The sequence below is a fragment of the Apodemus sylvaticus genome, chromosome 1, assembly GCF_947179515.1.
Source record: "Apodemus sylvaticus chromosome 1, mApoSyl1.1, whole genome shotgun sequence".
NCBI lineage: Eukaryota > Metazoa > Chordata > Mammalia > Rodentia > Muridae > Apodemus > Apodemus sylvaticus.
In genome coordinates this window covers 23,490,485-23,509,311 of record NC_067472.1, presented here as the reverse complement: position 1 = coordinate 23,509,311, position 18,827 = coordinate 23,490,485, and the positions used below count along the sequence as shown (strand labels likewise).

The 18,827-nt window shown below is 42.4% G+C and overlaps 1 protein-coding gene across 3 annotated transcripts in view; it reads left to right on the top strand.

Annotated features, from left to right (window-relative positions):
- Nucleotides 1-16,899, top strand: part of Lgi1 (leucine rich glioma inactivated 1) — a 42,507-nt gene extending 25,608 nt beyond the window's left edge. For 2 of the 3 annotated variants that reach the window (XM_052172384.1, XM_052172379.1), the window contains 4 exons: nucleotides 8,317-8,388; nucleotides 11,009-11,178; nucleotides 11,461-11,625; nucleotides 15,851-16,899. In XM_052172384.1, coding sequence (XP_052028344.1) covers nucleotides 8,317-8,388; nucleotides 11,009-11,178; nucleotides 11,461-11,625; nucleotides 15,851-16,686 — 1,243 coding nt within the window. In that variant the 3' untranslated portion in view covers nucleotides 16,687-16,899. The remainder of the gene's footprint in view (nucleotides 1-8,316; nucleotides 8,389-11,008; nucleotides 11,179-11,460; nucleotides 11,626-15,850) is intronic. The other variant, XM_052172390.1, reaches the window with a different exon arrangement.
- The last annotated feature ends 1,928 nt before the right edge of the window (nucleotides 16,900-18,827 follow it).

Sequence of the window (18,827 nt, the reverse complement as noted above, 5' to 3'; positions counted from 1 at the left end):
AGGAAGATCACTTGCTAGTTTTTAGCTTCTTATTGTGGCTCCTGACACTCACTACAGAGAATGACTAGACAAAGGGATCTTGGGGTCAGGAAGATGCCTCAGTAGATGAAGGTGCTTGCTGCCAAGATGACGTGAGTTAGATCTTAGGACCACATGGTGGAAGGAGAGTCAACTCTTTGTAAATTATCCTCCAACATCCACACATATACTGTGGTGTTTCCAAGTGCACACACACACACACACACACATACACACATACACACACATACACATATACATACACAGGCACTCACACATACACACATACACAAATGCATATATACACATATACACATACATACACATACATACACACATACATACACAAATGAATACATATACAAACACATACACATATACACACACATGCACACATACACACACATACATATATACACACATGTATGTGCCCTCATGCCTGTATACATACACACAAATAAATAAATGTAATGAGTATTTGAAAAAAAAATGAAAGAGACCCTGAAGGCAAGAGCCCCACCTTTATTCCCAAACTCAGAGAGGTGGAGTTGGATGAACAAACTCATTCCCTCTGGACTGATATTAAATTGGCTGCAAAGACTGGGTCCATTCCTAAAGAAACAATGAACATTTATCGCTCTATGTGTTCATCTTGCTCGGTTTACTTCCTAAAGGGCATTTACAGACAACTTGAAAGCCAACTCAGACAACTCAGTCAGTATGCTTGCCTTATGTGCCTAGCATCCTGAGTTCTAGTCCCAGAAGGCACATTTTAAAAAGTAGCCAGGCATACTAGCATACTCGTGAAACTCAATCCCTATAAAAATATTGAGGGCTGGAGGGATGGCTCAGCAGTTAAGAGCACTGGCTGCTCTTCCAGAGGTCCTGAATTCAATTTCCAGCAACTATATGGTGGTTCACAACCATCTGTAATGGGACCTGATGCCCTGTTCTGAAGAGCTATAATGTGGTCACATACATAAAATAAATAAATCTTTAAAAAGGGAAGGGGAATTGAGACCCTCTCTAAATTGCTTTATTCTGAGTGTCCCAATATTATATAAGCATACTTTTATAATGCTAATTAAACACCAGAGAATTCCACTCTCAGTTTGAGGAGGTCCGAGGGTAGGGCATTGGGAGTGGCTGGCTTCTGGTGATGGTTTTTAATTGACCAGATTCTAAAGTAGTTTATGGCACCTTGTGGCAAGAGGTCTGTAGTGTGTGTTTGTGTGTACCAAGACACAGAGTTAGGAAAAACAGCACATGGCACTGTGTATGCCCGTGCCTGAGACCACCACCTCCCTGTCCTATGGACCTGTTTTCACAAATGCCCTCATCGGCTCCCAGTTTCTCCATAGCAACTGTTCCAGGGCCAACAGGGGTTCTCTTCACTTCAGAGTGCATCTACAACCCAGTGCTCAGGTCACCTGGGATATCGCCCCCACTGACCGCCTAGTTGCCCTGAGGCAAACTGGCCAGATACCAGCATTCAGGAAGGCAGACATCCCATCATTCCATCTGCCTTAGTGTTTTCATGATTTGCCTGAGAAAACCTTTGACTGTAGCAACAGAACCTACTGGAAAGTCGCCGCTATGGCAAACTAGACTGGATCAGACAGCACATTTGTTTCAGTGCCACGGAGCTGTGCTGCTAAGAAAGCAACACCCACAGCCATCTGGGGTGCTCCCACCCCCTCCCTCCCCTCCCCCAACCAACCTCAACTTGAGCTTGTGCTCTAGGGGGCCTGCGGCTTCACATGCTGACATCCTAGTTTGTTACAAAAGGCAGAGAGGGCACAAGGGCACTGTGGCATTTGCGGCCCTGATCCAGGACCGACACGTTAGCTTCCCCCTGTGCATGTACGCTCGATCTCCAAACAAGCTTGAGAGCTAGGTGTTCCCAAGGACCTTGCTAGCCTCGCTGTCAGGGAAGATGCACTCATTTTTAACAGTTGTAGCTAAGTTAACTGGAATTTAATAGCCCTCATCACTGGACACTGGGAACGCCTTTCTTCTTGCTTACTCATACCCAAGTAGTGCTAACTGACCCCTAGTACCCATCCCCTGGAGCAACGCTGGCCAAGATCACCAGTGATGCTCTGAGATCAACTGGGTTCCGAGTATTTGTTTGTTTATTTATTTACTTATTTTTGCTTTTTCTTTCTTTCTTTTCAAGACAAGGGGCCTTATGTGCCCGTAGCTGGGCTTAAATTCACTATGCAGCCAAGAATGACCCTGGACCTGCTCACGTTGCTTCTTTTACCTCCCAAGTTAGGGGAGTACACGCATATGCCACCATGCCTGGTTAATGCCATGCTGGGACTTGAACTCAGGACTTTGCATATGCTAGTCAGGCATCCTAGTAATTGATCTACATCCTAGGCAAGCTCTCTGCTTTCCAAGATGCACCCCCAGGCTTTGAACCTCAGCAGGCTGGGAGCAGAAATTCCCCCGTATTCACTATATCATCCTACATCCTCGCAAGCCTGTCAACACTGAGGCTAAGATGACTCAGGCCTTCTTCACTGATCTGGAACACAGGGCCATCGTTGCTTTGCGCTATTACAGACATCCTTCCTGTCCCTGGCAGTGCCCAGCCCCCAGCAGCTACCCCACAACGCACAGACTGCAGACACCTACCCCCCAATACTTCCTTATTCCTGTGCAAACAGTCCTGGCTCCACCCGTCCACAGCCACGGTGACAGTTATGTGTCACTGAAGGGAGGAAGGGTCATTTAGTGTTAGTATTTAGCAATTTGGTTGCAGTTGCCCATAGCTATTCTTTTATTCCAAATTTTAAAAAGAAAAGAAAAGAAACACTTGCTCATTTGAAAAATTCAAATCTATACCAACCATTCAGATCTTAAAAGTTAAATATGCTGCTATGGTTTGAGTAAGATTTGCCCCTTTAAGCTCATGAAGGAGTGTAATCCCCACAAATCCTATGCTAATGGTATTAAGGGTGGGAAATTAGCCTGGGTTTGGCATTTAGCATGTAGAGGCAGTATCTCTAGGAAATGGTTTAATTTAAATAATGTCTTTGGGGATAAGCCCACACGACTGAATCCTGGAGAAGTATCCTCTGCTCTTTCCAATGTCTAGATAAGTGAGCTTCCTCTCACCCACTCTAGACTTCCAGCCCCTCTCCCTCCCTCCTTCCCTGCCCCTCTCCCTCCCTCCTTCCCTCCCTCCATGTCCCTCTCCTTCTCTGCCAACCTGCCCCCTCTCCCCTGCTTGCCCACTCCCTCCCTCCTTCCCTGTCCCTCTTCCTCCTCCCTGACCCTCTCCCTCTTCCCCCCCCTGCCTCTCCCTCTCCCTCCCTCCTCCTCGCCCCCTCCCTCCATCCCTCCCCCCTCCTCGCCCCCTCCCTCCATCCCTCCCTGACTCTCCCTCTCTGCCTGCCTTTCCACACTCTTGATTCCTTTGGAGGATGGCACTAACATTCTTCAAGCTCTCAAAGCAGAACAATGGAAGGCGTAGTCAGCAGTGAGGAAACGCTTTCCTCAGCCTCTCACTGTCCTGTCTTCTGCTCTCTGTTAGCCCCGCCTAATACTCCCTGTCTCTGGACTTCCTAGAAAAAGCCTAGCCAGAGGTAATGACTCTGAAGCATGTGGCTTACAGCACTGCTTCCAGAATCATCTGACTGTTGTTAAGGGAGGAGCCACAAGCCTTTCACGGGGGAGGGTATGGAGATGTGATTTAGGAGCAAGACTGGGACTTGGAGATCATTCTGGCCCAAGGGGAACTGGCTTCATAGAAAACTGCCAAGTCTCAAGGCTGCCTCCTGTTCCCTGCTCACACCAGTCTGCACTGCACTCCAGAGCTGACTGGGAGAATTGTGTAGCGAATCTGACTAAGGCAGGCTTGAGTCAAGGCAAGAACCTACTTACTGTTCCTCCGCTCTTCCTAGCTGAAAGCCAACTGGCACCTCTGAAGACCACCTCTGTCTCCAGACCCCTCTCTCTCTCTTTTACACTCCAAATTTTGCTTACTTATTCCTAAGAATTCTCATTATTTGTATTAAAGCCTGCCTCTGATTTAGCATCCTCTTGGACGCTCTTACCACAGTGTTCCAGTGAAGGGACCAAGAGAGTCATATGAAATTGATTCTCTGTGAAGCTGGTGGAAGGCAGGCTGGGGGGAGGGGGAGGGGGGAAGGGGAGCACTGAGAAAATGTAATGCAGGCTGGAGAACTTGATGCTGAGGTGGAATAGGAAGGGTCAGATAACCCTAACAACCCTAGTGGAAGCCTAATCTCTTTTTTTTCTTTTATACTTTTCTTTTTTTATTATTGGATATTTTCTTTATTTACATTTCAAATGTTATCCCCATTCCTGCCCCCCAAACCCCCTATCACATCCCCCCTCCCCCTGCTTCTATGAGGGTGTTCCTCCACTCACCCACCCACCCACCCACTCCTGCCTCGTGCCCTCACATGTTCCTATACCGGGGCATCGAGCCTTCACAGGACCAAGGGTCTCTCTTCCCATTAATGCCCAACAAGGCAATCCTCTGCTACATATGCAGCTGGAGCCATGTATGGTTTAGTCCCTGGGAGCTCTAGGGGGTACTGGTTGGTTAATGTTGTTCCTTTTTTTAAAAGATTTAAAGATTCTTATTATATGTAAGTACACTGTAGCTATTTTCAGACACTCTAGAAGAAGGAGTCAGATCTTGTTACAGATGGTTGTTAACCACCATGTGGCTGCTGGGATTTGAACTCAGGACCTTCAGAAAAACAGTCAGTACTCTTACCCGCTGATCCATCTCACCAGCCCCAATGTTGTTCTTCCTAATCTTAAAGCAAACAGTGCTCTCTCAGGCTCTGAGATCCTAACAGGCCCCAGATCTCACTCTTTTCACCATTTTGGGTAAAAAACAAATGTTGAAAAAGCTGCAAAGAGTTTTTTCTCCTTGATAGCCCTAGCCTAATGCCCTAGTGTCTCTACTCTGTGGAGAGTCTCTCTGAAGCCCTCAGGGGCCTGTGGTGGATCCAGGAGGCCCTGAGCCCTCCTCCCTGCTGGCTCTATCAGGGCACAGGGCTCTCTCCATCAACAGTTTGTAGATCTCTCCATAGATCTTCCTTTGTACATCTACAGACCTCTATCCTCTCTCTGCCTGGAGACTACACTCTACATACTGTTCTCCATATTTACTTTCACTCAGGCATTTTATACTGCACCCAAATCAGGCCCCTTTCTTGTAAATCTATGAAATAGTCTGTGTTACTTGTGAACCATTGTTTACATAATCTCTTATTAATAGAGATGTCAGTTGTTTCCAGTTCTTCACAGCTACAGACAAAGGCAGATGGAAAGGTCTTCCCTTGCTTATGCATCCACTTTCTCCTCATTTGGGAATTTTTAAACACTCTTAACTGGCCCTTGGGCAGTTGTCTACAACTTGGGCTGTTGTTTACAGATTTGCAGATCCCCTCCTGAGCCCATGATGTAGTTTTCTCCACTGACCATTCAAGTTGCACTAGAAGTATGCTCTTTCTCAGAATCCATTCAGTTTCTGTAGAGCTATTCCCAAACTCCGCCAGCTTTGGTTGTCTCTGCTCACACCTCTCTGCCTGTGTTCTGTTCATCTAAATCGACCCGATGGCTCTGGGGCTTCCCAGAGACCCAGAGAAGCTATCTGAAATCCAGCCCAAGGCTGAGCAGCCAGGGGCGCCTTTGTCATGACCCAGTCTTATTTCCTTTTAGTCCAGCTTTCTCAATCTTACTGCTCATCAAACCTAGGAAGTACCATCCTATCTTCTGTAGCTAAGCTTCACGTTGTTCGTTATTGCTGCTGTATGTGCATAGCCATGACGGCACATTCATGCAGTCCATTTTCCCAATATTGCTTCCTGGACAATATGCACTCAAGGGCCTTTACCCTTTCCCTTGCCCTCCCCCCTCCATCTTCTCATCTCCCCTCCCCGACACCCCCGTTTTAAAGAGCAATCTCGGTACTAAATATTATCCTGGGCTATCTTGTTTTCTTTTTCTTTCTTTTGCATTTTCCTTTTTCTAACAATATTTGGGATGAGATACTGTTGCTTCCACCTTTAGAAGTTTCAGTTCATGCTTGGTTTGAGCTTATGGTAGCAGAGCATGGTGGGGATATGTGGAGGAGTTAGTCGTATCAGAAAACATGAGAAACAGGAAGTGTGTTGGTTACTCTACTATTGCCGTGATAAACACCACTGCCAAAAGTAGCATGGGGAGGAAAGGGTTTATTTGGCCTACACATCTGAACTCACAGTCTCTTGAGGGAAGCCAGAACCTGAAGGCCAGAGCTGAGGCAGAAGCCAGCCATGCTGCTTCTTGGCTTGTTCCTCAGCTTTCTCACACACCCAGGACCACCTGCCCAGGCACGACACTGCTCACAGTGGGCTGGGCCTCTCCTCATCAATCATCCATCAAGAAAATGTCCCACACTGCCTACAGGCCAATTGGATGGAAGCATTTTCTCAATCGAGGTTCCTTCCTCTCTGATGACTCTGGCTTGTGTCACGTTAACAAAACCTAACCAGCATAGGACAGGACCAGAGTCTCGGTCTCCTTTCAAGGACACAGCCCAAGTGATCTGCTACTAAGCTCCACTTCTTAAAGTTTCTACCAGTTCCCAATAACACAATGGAAGCTGAAGACCAAGCCTCTAGCACATGGGCCTGTAGCAGATATTCTACACCAGTGTAGCCTGAGTGTTCGAGAGGATGCAGAGCAGAAACCGTCCAGCTACAAAGTGGTGGAGTCCGGGTTTTCTCCCAGCTCAGACTGCCTGCAGAGCTATGCCCTTCATCACCAAACCCATTGCCATGGAAACCTAAAGGTTCTAATTCTTTACATTCTTTCCCATTCTTACATTCCATGGTTCACTGAAAAAAAAAGTGTTGGCATCTAGTAGTGATTTCTAAAACCAACAAACAGCATAATGAACTTTAAAATATGTTCTAAAAAAACAGGACTGCTAGTATGTAAAAAAAAAAAAATTCCATATTTAAGTAGAAGAAGTAAAAGATAGAACCTCGAAGACTATCTTAAAACAAAGTTGAGAGAATTTTTCAAGGACTTTTGAGGCCAACAAGAAGCTCTTCTGTTCTAGACTTAAATGTTATTGTGAGAAATAAATCAAACGTGCTGGCAAGACCCCAAAAATGTCAGTACCTTGTGCCCTCTCCAGAGCTTGATCACTCATGTTCATTTTTCTGTAATGTGCATACAGTTCTCTTACCTTGTTACTATCAGAACTATATTCTGGTTGGTACCATTTTCAGACTCATTCTAGTCATTTGCGGAGCATTGACTAGGAAGAGAAAGAAAATGATTCTGTGATGACTGGGTAACAGTTTGGAGAAGGGAACAGTTAAAGAGGATGGGTGGACATAAGTGAGAGGGCTTTGTGCCCAGATGGAAAACCAGAAACAAGGGAACATACTTCAGAAAGAAGAAAGGGCATGAAGACAAAGGGGCTGGGAGTTTAGCTGCCCTCTGAAGCAAGGGATCAGATCAGGGAAAAAAGGAAGTCAAAGTCCCAGCCAAAAGAGAAAGGGCATTGGAGTTGGATATCGCCATTCAGTAGTCAGTCCAGTGTAGTCGGCCCTTGGATGGGAAGCATCCTCTAGACTGGACTTCTGAGTAGGAGACTTGGGTTATGGATTCTAAGATGGACACTCAGCATCATTCTGCTGATGGTTTATTGTTGTTAGTGCCTCAAGTCGGTATCAAGATGTATCAAGTGTCACATCAATGCTAAGTGGATCTTGAAGCCAAGAGGTCGGAAGCAGAAAATTCAACAACAGAAATTTGAGTAGTGTCTTGGGAAAATAAAAATACTACCTATATAATTGATAAGTTATTTCTCCTTATGTGAAATGAGCCAATTCAAGCCAGATTAGAGTGTATATAAAAGTAGGTCTATTGGGAAACCGCTCTCGGGCCAGTCCACTGGTCCGAAGGAACAAGGTCAGAGAAGTCACCATGAGGAGGGGGAGAAGGAAGAGAGAAAGGGAACCAGAGAGAAGTGGAACCGGTATATAGGAAAGAGCCTCTTGGGGAGGGAGGGGAAGCCCAGCTTCTGCAGTATTCCAGGAAGGGACTGAGGAATGCTGGGAGAACTTGGAGGCCAGGTCCACGTTGGTATGTTAAATATGAACCTCAGCCACTTGTCCTGGGTTTGAATCCCAACAATTTAACAGATTTTTAAGTAGTTTTTAAAAAGAATTTATAAATAATCTTTTTCATAAATACCTTTATTGAACTTTTCACTACATTTTTGAATCACCTTTCTTTTTCTTTTCCTAGGAGTCTTGCAAACAACAATCTCCAGACACTTCCAAAAGACATTTTCAAAGGCCTGGATTCTTTAACAAATGTGTAAGAGGACCTAAGAAATCGCTGACTAATTAATTTTAAATAACTAATGAGACCTGATATTGATGATTAGTATTTCTAATTGGCTTTAAAGTTAGAGTGTTTTAATTGACATCACTCTTGAATTTACACAGACTACATTAGACTCCTTTGTGATTTAGCTTGGGAAACTCTGAATGCACAGTACCCAGGCAATACTCTGACAAAGTATGTGCCTATCTTTAGGGGCAATCAAAAGGGTCACTGGGGGAGCCTAGAGAGGAGAGATTGCCACAACAACTTCAGGATCTCCTTTTTGTTCTCATGAAGTCCAGGAAGTAGGACAGCAAAGAAAAAAATATAAAGGAGTCTGAGAAACTGACAGAGTACGATGAAAGGTTACACCCAGGGGTTGGTCAGGCAGCAGAAATGGAGCAGGAAATGGGGGAAGGGAGAGGAGTTTGCCTTTTCTCTCATTAGCCTGAACAACAACTCTAGGCTTAATCCCTAGGAATTTGGCTTAAGCCCCGGGAAGGGAATGAACTTAACTACTTTTGACCCCTTTTCAAACAAAAGAGCTTTCAAACTTTGACTTTTAAGCCTCAGAGTGAAAGATCTTCGCAAGGAATTTGTATATTTTGCTGTAAGCAAAGCAACATCTATATGCCCAATCCTCCCAAAAGCAATTTAGTCTCCTTAAATGTCTTCCAGAACATTAGCAGGGCATTTAAATGTCATAAAGTAGAATATAAATAAAGTAGAATATAGAAACAAATGGGAAGATGTGTGAGAACATTTTTTACTACCATTTACTTTGCAATAGAATATATAGAGAGGAAATTAAATAAACATAAATGTACTATGATGGAAACAATAGAGAAAGTAAATATAATAATATGTGTACACACAGAAAGAGGAAATATCTATACTTACATCTCTATCCATATCTCTAAAATAGCTTTTTCTAATAACAACAAATTCTGAGTTAAGAATTTCCTTCTAAGCCCAGAATTTAGCTTCAAATCCAGAAGCTAATGAAAACCTTTCTTTGTTCTTTGCAATCGTCCCCAGCTCCTCTCTCATGCCTGCTTTCCCAGTTCCTGAAAACTGGTTTATTTCCAAGCAAGTACCAGAATCAGGAAACCTCCTTGAGACCTGACAGACAGTTATCTGCTCTGGTTTACCATAGCCCAAAAGGGCTGATAGTCTTGGGATGAGGTCACTTCTGAGAATGTTGTGAAAGTTAGATGATGCCCTGTGACTTACTTGGAATATAATTCATGGTAGGGCTTCTTTCCCATCCTGTGTCAATGTAACCCTTAAAAATTTCCCCCAGAGAATCCCAGCTTGAGTTTAAGCCAAATCAAGAATCATTTTAGAAGTACAAGGATGCATGATTACTTGTCTTTTAGAGGATTTTCTGTTGATTTTTTTAAATGAACATAGACTTTAAGAAATAAACACTCTTGTGTTTAAAATTATTCATGTTCTGTATAAAGAATGGGCAACACCAATCTTATGAACTCTGTGTGTCCAGGAAAGAAGTGGAAAACCAGCACAGAAGCAGAGTAAACAGAGACCTGGGTGATCCAAGGGCATGAGTGGAAACTTAGACTCTGCCATATAGCTTATTACAGGCACAGGCTGTTGTAGGTATTATGTCTGCATTAACTCTACTATGGTGAAGTCATTTCTTATTAAAGTGGAATTTGTAGATCACAGAATAGGGTCAGGATTAACTGTATCTATGAAGAAGAAAAGCCAGTGGCTCACTAGATTTAATTAAATATCATATAGCAATCACCACCCTCTGTCCTCTAGACCAAATAAGGTAGCTGTTGAACATTCAACCATGGGGCCCTGATGTGTGCCGCTAGTACAAACGAGGCACTGCATTTTATGTTTTACATTTATTTATCTATTTATTAATTTATGTCCAAGGGATTGGAGCCCTGACCTTTGAATAGGCTAAGCATGCATGACTACACTCAAGATCCTTATTAATATTTTTTACGATTTAGATTTTTCTCACTTTATTAGAAAATAATTACATTTGGAACAACTTAAGGTATATGAACCTATTTTTGAACTATAAACTTTATGAACTCTAAACATAGATCATGTATTTCTGATGAGAATTTAGCATCAAAATTGAGATGTAAGCATAACTATTCAGAGGCTCTCAAAGCTGAGAGAGAGAGAGAGAGAGAGAGAGAGAACAGAATATTGATTAATCAATAGGCTATCTCAATAATGTTTTTATTGATCACACATCTAGAGAATGAAATTTTGAATGTATTAGAATAAATAAAACTTTAAAATTAATGATACCTGTTTCTTTTTACATTTCTTTAGTGTCCTCTGTTAAAAAAAAAAAAACAACTTATATATATGACTCATACGCTATTTCCATTGACTGTCCTCTTCTAGTCTAAGACACCATTGAATCCAGACAAAAATAAGATGCTAGGATCTGGGTGACCTTAAAGGGTGCTCTGTAATCCACCTTCTGAGCCCAAACTGAATAAGCAGTCAAGTTTAACTCAGATAAGAGAGCATATGCAGGTTAACGCTGGAGTCGAGGTTATGCGTGGGTCATGACAGGACCCATGTACTGCAAATGCAGCAGAGGTTTCTGTTTCAGGGACCTAAGAGGGAACTCATTTAATTGTGACTGTAAGTTGAAGTGGCTAGTGGAATGGCTCGGCCACACCAATGCGACTGTGGAAGACATCTACTGTGAAGGCCCACCGGAATATAAGAAACGTAAAATCAATAGCCTCTCCCCCAAGGATTTTGACTGTATCATTACAGGTAATGTATTGAAAACCATTTTATAGCAGAAAATTATTTAAAAGGCTGCTTTTTTTTGCACATATAAAAATTGATTTTCTTAATTTGTTAAGAACCATTTGAGCAATTTAATGTGTGAAATATTATGAACCTTTAAAACTCTACATGCTTAAATATTGCAGAATTGTCATTTTATTATCTCTCTGAAATAAATATATGACTTATGGGTATTTGGGATCTAGCCAAGAAACAAGGTGTTAGTATTAGCTTACATTTATTCATCTTCTTTTCCTATTTTTGCAGAATTTGCAAAGTCCCAAGACCTACCTTATCAGTCACTGTCCATAGATACTTTTTCTTATTTGAATGATGAATATGTAGTCATTGCTCAGCCTTTTACTGGAAAATGCATTTTCCTGGAATGGGACCATGTAGAGAAGACCTTCCGGAATTATGACAACATTACAGGTATGAAAAACCTGACAATATTAACTAGAACATTAAACTGCTTTGACCAAGGGCGGCAGAAACAGAAGAGTTTCTGAAGGAACGCTTTGACTAGTCTTAGTGGTGTTAACCCCAACTTTTTACTAAGTGACTTGAGATTGCCTGCTAATGTTTAACTAATCTTTAATTCTTCTCCTTGTAAATAAGAATAGTATCTAACTCATAGGGTTGTCAGTAGGGAAATGTGATCATATATTTAAGAAACTTAGCATGGGGCTAGAGAGATGCCTTAGTGATTAAGAGCACTGACTGCTTTTCCAGGGGTCCTGAGTTCAATTCCCAGCAAGCACATAGTGGCTCACAACCATCTATATGGAGTTCTGATGTCCTCTTCTGGCATGCAGGTGTACATGCAGATAGAGCACACATATACGTAAACAAATAAATATTAAAAATATAAAAGAAAAGAAACTTGGCATACAAAATATACTCTAAAAGGAGGATTATTTTTCTTCAGAGTAAAGCACTGGATCGCAGTGATTAATTCCAATCTATGTTCTGCTAGTATTTGGCTAGACAAACCCATCACCTTCACTGTATCCTCTTTGTTCTTAACTCTAAAATAAGGAGATAAGAGAAACTGAACCTGGTAGTATTCATGTGAGATCCCATCTCTTGGAAGGCTGAGCAAGACAGATGGGTTGAGGAGGCTGAGCTCAGCTACATAAGACCCTATTTCAAACAAACGACAAACTGTTTTGTGTGTTTTCCCAAAGCAAAGGGAGTATAGCTAGGGAGAAGGCTCGCTGGGTACAGAAGTCACTGCACAAACATGGAGAACTAAGTTTGGATCTCTAGTACCCTTGTAAAAAGCCACAATGACAGGCATCTCTCCCTAAGTTCTGGACTGGAGAACTCAGACAGGTAGAGCCTGAGGGCTCTCTAGCCAGCCAATCTGGCCAAATCAGTGAACTCCCAGCTGAGTGAGAGACACTGTCTCAAATCAGTGGAGCAGCATTTGAGGAAGATGCCTAACACTGACCTCTGACCTTCACACATGCACACACAGATGAGTGCATCCTTGATGCACATATATACAAATAACATCATACACACACAGACACACAAACACACACACCTACGGGGGAGGGGGGTGTAAGCTTTTTTAAAAAAATAAAAGAAAGGGGAGGAGAGTATAAATAAGTCTTTTCCTGTTTCTAACCCTAAGAAAGGACACACACATACATAAATGAGAATACATGGTACAAAAATATGCTTATCATTTTAATTAAATCTGCTTGAATTGAAAGTAAGTGAATTAAATAAGAAGACTATTTTAAATAAAAGATCTCAAACTCTGTTGATTTAACATTTTAAATAAGATGTTAATGTATTCCTTGAAACAAAATTCTCCCTCTTGGAGATTAATTATAAATACACCAGAGATTATGAGGAATCCTGCCGTGTGTAAACCTGTGGTCAACGTTTTTTCTTAATTTGTTCATAGATTTCATTTGTTCCCGTGTGAGAGATCTCTTAAGTTTTGTTCCCATTTTAACAGTTTTTAAAATTGTAAAATATCAATTGAAACACTTCTGAAAGCAGTTGTTTTCTAACATCTTGAAACCTGCTCCCCAGAACACCCCACGCTCCTCATAAAAGGCCACCGTTAGCTAGGCAGGGTGTCACACCTTTATAATTCTAGAACTCGGGAGGCTGAAGCAAAAAGATTGTGAATTTAAGGCGAGCTTGGGATGTACAGTGAGACTGTCTCCAGCAAAGGAGGGCAGAAGACTTCGCACATCCATTTTCAGATATCCAAATAGTCCTTTATTCAAGGAAGGTCATGTTTCTCTTTCTTCCTGGATTGTCTAATGAGTGGCAGCCAGGCTCTGTGCTGTCTAACTGAGGTCTTCTGATGTGTGCACTTGATACTGTTTGTTAGTTTCTGGATCTTGCCGTGTCATCAAGGCTGGCCTGGAACCCACAATGCTCCTGCTTCGGCCTCAGCGTCAGGATTACATGCGTGTGTCACCGTGCTCAGCTTGCTCTGGGTGACACTAGACTAGAACTTGGAAGGAATGAGTCGTCTGCTTGAAGATTTTCAGAAGGCTTGCTTTAGATGATAGTTCCTGGCACTGCAATGAAATGCCTCAGGCTATAACATCAGAAATGCATTTCTCACAGATCTGGGAGCGGGAAGTGCATCAGATGCAGTCCCTTGTGAGAACTTGCTTTCTACTTCAAAGATAGCCTCTTTTCTATGGATGCACAGGGCAACAGGAAGGACTAAAACATCAAAACAACTCTCTCAAACCCTTTTATGAGGAACCCATTGCGGTGATTTGATCACTTCCTAGAGGTCTTCATATTGTTCCAGTGAGGCTTACATTTCAATTCGAGTTTGGAGATTTGCACATATTCAAACCATGTAGATCACAAATAAAACATGATATGGTCGCTAGTCTCTTCACCATGAATAAGCATTACTCCTGCCCAAGACATTATTTCTTGCAGAATACATATGCAGCTACAGAATTCTCAGCACAGACTCACCAAGCAGTCGCAATCACTTGGTCAGTCAATATGGGCATGTGAGATGAAATCCGATGACCTCCCTAACACATTCTAACCCTTATTGTGTAGAAAAGAAAAGAGACCCCAGAGAATTGGTCATCCTCTGTAGGTTACATTATAACTTTAGTTCTGAAAAAAGTTGCAAGTAGGGGCTGGAGAGCTAGGTTAGCTGGTAACATGTTTGTTATTTCAGTATGAGAATCTGAATTTGATCCCCCAGAACACATTAAAAAAAACTGGGTATGGTGATGTGCACCTGTAACGCCAGCATTGAAGAGGCAGAGACAGAAAGGCCCCTGTGACTATGAGCCAGTCATCCTATTCAACGAGCTCTATGTCCCAGGGAGAGACCCCATGTGTGCATGCATCCATGTGTGCATGAGTGCACATGGAGCTCAGAGGTCAACCTCACATGTCATTCCTCAAGTGCTGCCATCTTGGTTTTGGAAGCAGGGTCTCTCACTGGGACTCCTTCTAGGAGTTAGCAATGCATTCATAAATGTCATACTCTTAGCTAACAGACTCCAACATAGGCCGCAGGCAAACCCTTTATTGTTAACTGAGGTTCCCCCTAAATAACTTTAAGAAGCAACGCCCTCTTCCTCTTCCCCATTTCACAAGGGTTCCTCTACCTTTGTATTTTTCTCCTACAACCAGTGCCCTAAAGCTCCAGGTCAACTTGGTCCTTACAGTAAATACTTTCAGGCCAACCTGGGCTATATAGCAAGACGTTATCTAAATAAATAAAGCAAAGACTCTGATAGACCCATGTTTAAATTGCAGCTCTGTCTTTTGGTAGCAGAGCTTAGCCCTTCTGCTCCAGGATGAGTTTGATGTCTAGAAAAAGAAAGATGAGCAGGAATGGCCATGCACACATTTACTCTTAGCATTTGGGAGGAAGAAGTCAGAGATATGTGAGTCTGAGATATCCCAGCCTGGACACAACATCGCAAAACTCAGTCTCAAATGGATACACACACCTACATGTGCACATGAGCACTCATGCATGCATACCCAAAGATTAGAAAAGGGAAGATAGCATTTATCTCAAGGTTATTGGGATAATGTAATGTCTTGATTAAGGGTATGCTGAGAAATGGAAGTTTTTAATTATAATGGGAGAAATTACATCAGGTGTGACGAGGAAAACAAGACTTTCTGCAAGGAGTGAGAGGAAAGAGCTCTGGTTATTTTAGTACACCGTGTTGTCTGGATGTAACATGACAGTGTCATTGATAACAAAGCCCCATGGGTGTAAAGGCCCAGAACCTGAGGGCACTGCTGCTTTAGCCTTGAAGATTTGTCCTGCCCAATAAACCAAGGGAATCTCTTATTCTAGGCTGATTTCTGTGGAAGTTTCCAACTCCAGCCTGTGCATTTACATCAGTGGTTCTCAACCTCCCTAACGCTGCATTCCTTTAATATGGTTCCTCATGTTGTGTGACCCCCCCCCCACCAACATAAAATTATTTCCTTTGCTACTTCATAGCTGCAATTTTGCTGTTGTTGTGAATCATAACATAAATATCTGCGATTTCCAATGGTCTTAGGAAACCCCTGTGAAAGATTTGTTTGGCCTCCCTTTCATAATCCATAGGTTGAGAACCGCTGGTTTACATGTTCCAAAGAGGGTGGCCACACATCTAACATCTCATTTGTTTTCCCTCAGGCACGTCCACTGTGGTGTGCAAGCCCATAGTCATTGACACTCAGCTCTATGTCATTGTGGCCCAGCTGTTTGGTGGCTCTCATATCTATAAGCGAGATGGCTTTGCAAACAAATTCATAAAAATCCAAGATATTGAAGTTCTCAAAATCCGAAAACCCAATGACATCGAAACATTCAAGATTGAAGACAACTGGTACTTCGTTGTCGCTGACAGCTCCAAAGCTGGCTTTACTACCATCTACAAATGGAACGGAAATGGATTCTACTCCCACCAATCCTTACATGCCTGGTACAGGGATACTGATGTGGAATACCTTGAAATAGCCAGACCGCCACTGACCCTCAGAACACCTCACTTAATCCTGTCCAGTAGTTCTCAACGCCCTGTCATTTACCAGTGGAGCAAAACAACACAGTTATTCACTAACCAAACTGACATTCCCAACATGGAGGATGTGTATGCGGTGAAGCACTTCTCTGTGAAAGGTGATGTGTACATTTGCTTGACCAGATTCATTGGCGACTCCAAAGTCATGAAGTGGGGCGGCTCCTCCTTCCAGGACATCCAGAGGATGCCATCACGAGGATCTATGGTGTTCCAACCTCTTCAGATAAATAATTACCAGTATGCCATTCTTGGAAGTGATTATTCCTTTACTCAAGTGTATAACTGGGATGCAGAGAAAGCCAAATTTGTGAAGTTTCAGGAATTAAATGTTCAGGCACCCAGATCATTCACACACGTGTCCATTAACAAGCGTAATTTTCTCTTCGCTTCCAGTTTTAAGGGAAACACACAGATTTACAAACATGTCATCGTTGACTTAAGCGCATGAGACACCAAATTCCATGGCTGCCATCGGAAACTTTCTACAGTATGTGACCTGGATGAACTCAATGCATGATGACTCTTCTTGTCACACTTGCAGATGAATACCTTTCAACATTGAGACTGCTAAAGCCAATACTACCAGTATCACCATCCTTAACTGTCCAGTCCAGTGGTGTGGGAAGTTACCTTTTATAAGACAAAGTTTCATTATGTAACTGTTCTTTGCAGTGAAGATGTGTAAATAAGCGTTTAATGGTATCTGTTACTCCGAAAAGAAATATTCATATGTACTTTTCCATTTATTTATTCACGTGTTCAGAAACAACTGCCAAATAAAATGTTTACATTTTCTTTCATATCCCAAAGGTAATTATTTACAAGAGCTGTTTGGTTCTTGTTGATTGTATGTTGAGGAAATAGTTTTATACACTAGGATTATATTTGGATCAAGGATTTATGGTATGAATATTGAGTAAAGATAACAAATGAAAATAATTTCCCATAATTTATAAACACTTTTATCTGGGTTCTATCAGTGAATTTTGAATACTTAGAAGTTATAACTTTTAGGGACACCTAAAGATGAAAGGGTAACACCCTTTCAATGAGAGGGAGAGAGCTTGCTTATTACATTAAGGCTAACCTGTAATGAGAAGAAAGACCATCCTGTCCTACCTGATAGCCCGGGCTAAATACCACTCAGCCACTTTATGGAAGAATTTTCAGATTTAGGATTGAATCTGATTAGCCCCTGATCTGGGACTTTCTAAATATCTAACTCTAGAGTTGCCTGACAGCTGGTAAATTGTAACTTATGAAGAGCCCTTGCCTCTAAACATGCTGGCTCTGCAGGCCTCTCTGGCTGGTGGAGGACATTTTGCTTCTAGATACTGGATTTGCTGTAACTGACCTGCCTCACAGTGCCTACAAGGCTCATGTTTGGTTTTCTAGATTCCTGCTTCTGGATCACTTGAGCCATTAGTAGTTAGCACAATGCCTGTTATGTACATAGTAGGCTCTCAAAAATTGCTTTTCAAAGGCTGAGGATGTAGTTTCATGGAAAAGTACTCACTTGGCGTCTGTAAAACCGTGAATTCAATCCCCAGCATAAAACGAAAGAGTTTTGGGGGGGAAATGAGTAACTCCTTCTCTTATAATAAACTCCATGGGTCCCTCTGACCTACCAAGTACTTACTGGTTACTTATTCAGAGTATGGTGTGGTTGTAGACAATCAATACAAGAGGAGGGTGCAGTGCTTGTCTTGTCCTCCATAGTCTTGGAAAAAGAACAGCAATGGGCTAAATATACAAAAAAAATCTATAGATTAAGCAATGAGTGCAAAGACTCATCTGGAAAGTCTAGATTTGAGTATCATAGGAATAATCAGAGCAACTTTGGGGAAGTTATACTCTTTGTTTGACTTAAAGGGAAGACACAAAAGGAGGTGTGTAAGGAAGTCATTGCAGACACAAACTGGTTGTGTGTGCTGCCTTTATGGAGGGCTTTTGAGCTTGCTATGCTCCCACTGGATGGAGGTAGGCAGACAGCAGTACTCTTTGCTCAGGATAAGTCTGGTAGCCTGAAGCATCAGGGGTCTCCATAATAATCGCACAGTCTCCAAAGAAGCAACACCCTAGGTCATCATGCACAAAGACAGAATTTTATTACCCATATAGAAAAGCTATTAGTTCTGTCTTCAGAGTTAAGGGGAGAGGAAATCTTGACTCCTGGTCATTCACTACCTTGGAACGCCTTTTCCTTTGTTCTAATAAGCAACCTCATAGGCCGCTGGAGGATACCTGCATTGTACAGCCTGGGTTGAAATCTAGCTCTGCCATGCCCAGGCTTTGCAACAGGCAGGGTCTTAACCCACCAGAACCCACTTCTTCATTTGTAAAGATGGATAATAAAACCCACTTCTGAGAAGAGAAGAGTAAATGAGAAAACAGCAGATGATATAGCCCATGCCACACCTTGAATCCCAAGCCTGTGAGACCCTGTCCCAGATTCACTAAGAGGTAGCATCGAACTCACCTGAATGGTTGGTGACTTGCTTTTAATACATTGAATTTGGTGAAAGTGATAGTTTGGCTTCCATGCTAAGTCATAAAAACCATGAACTCTTTCTTGCCTTGCAAATTGGG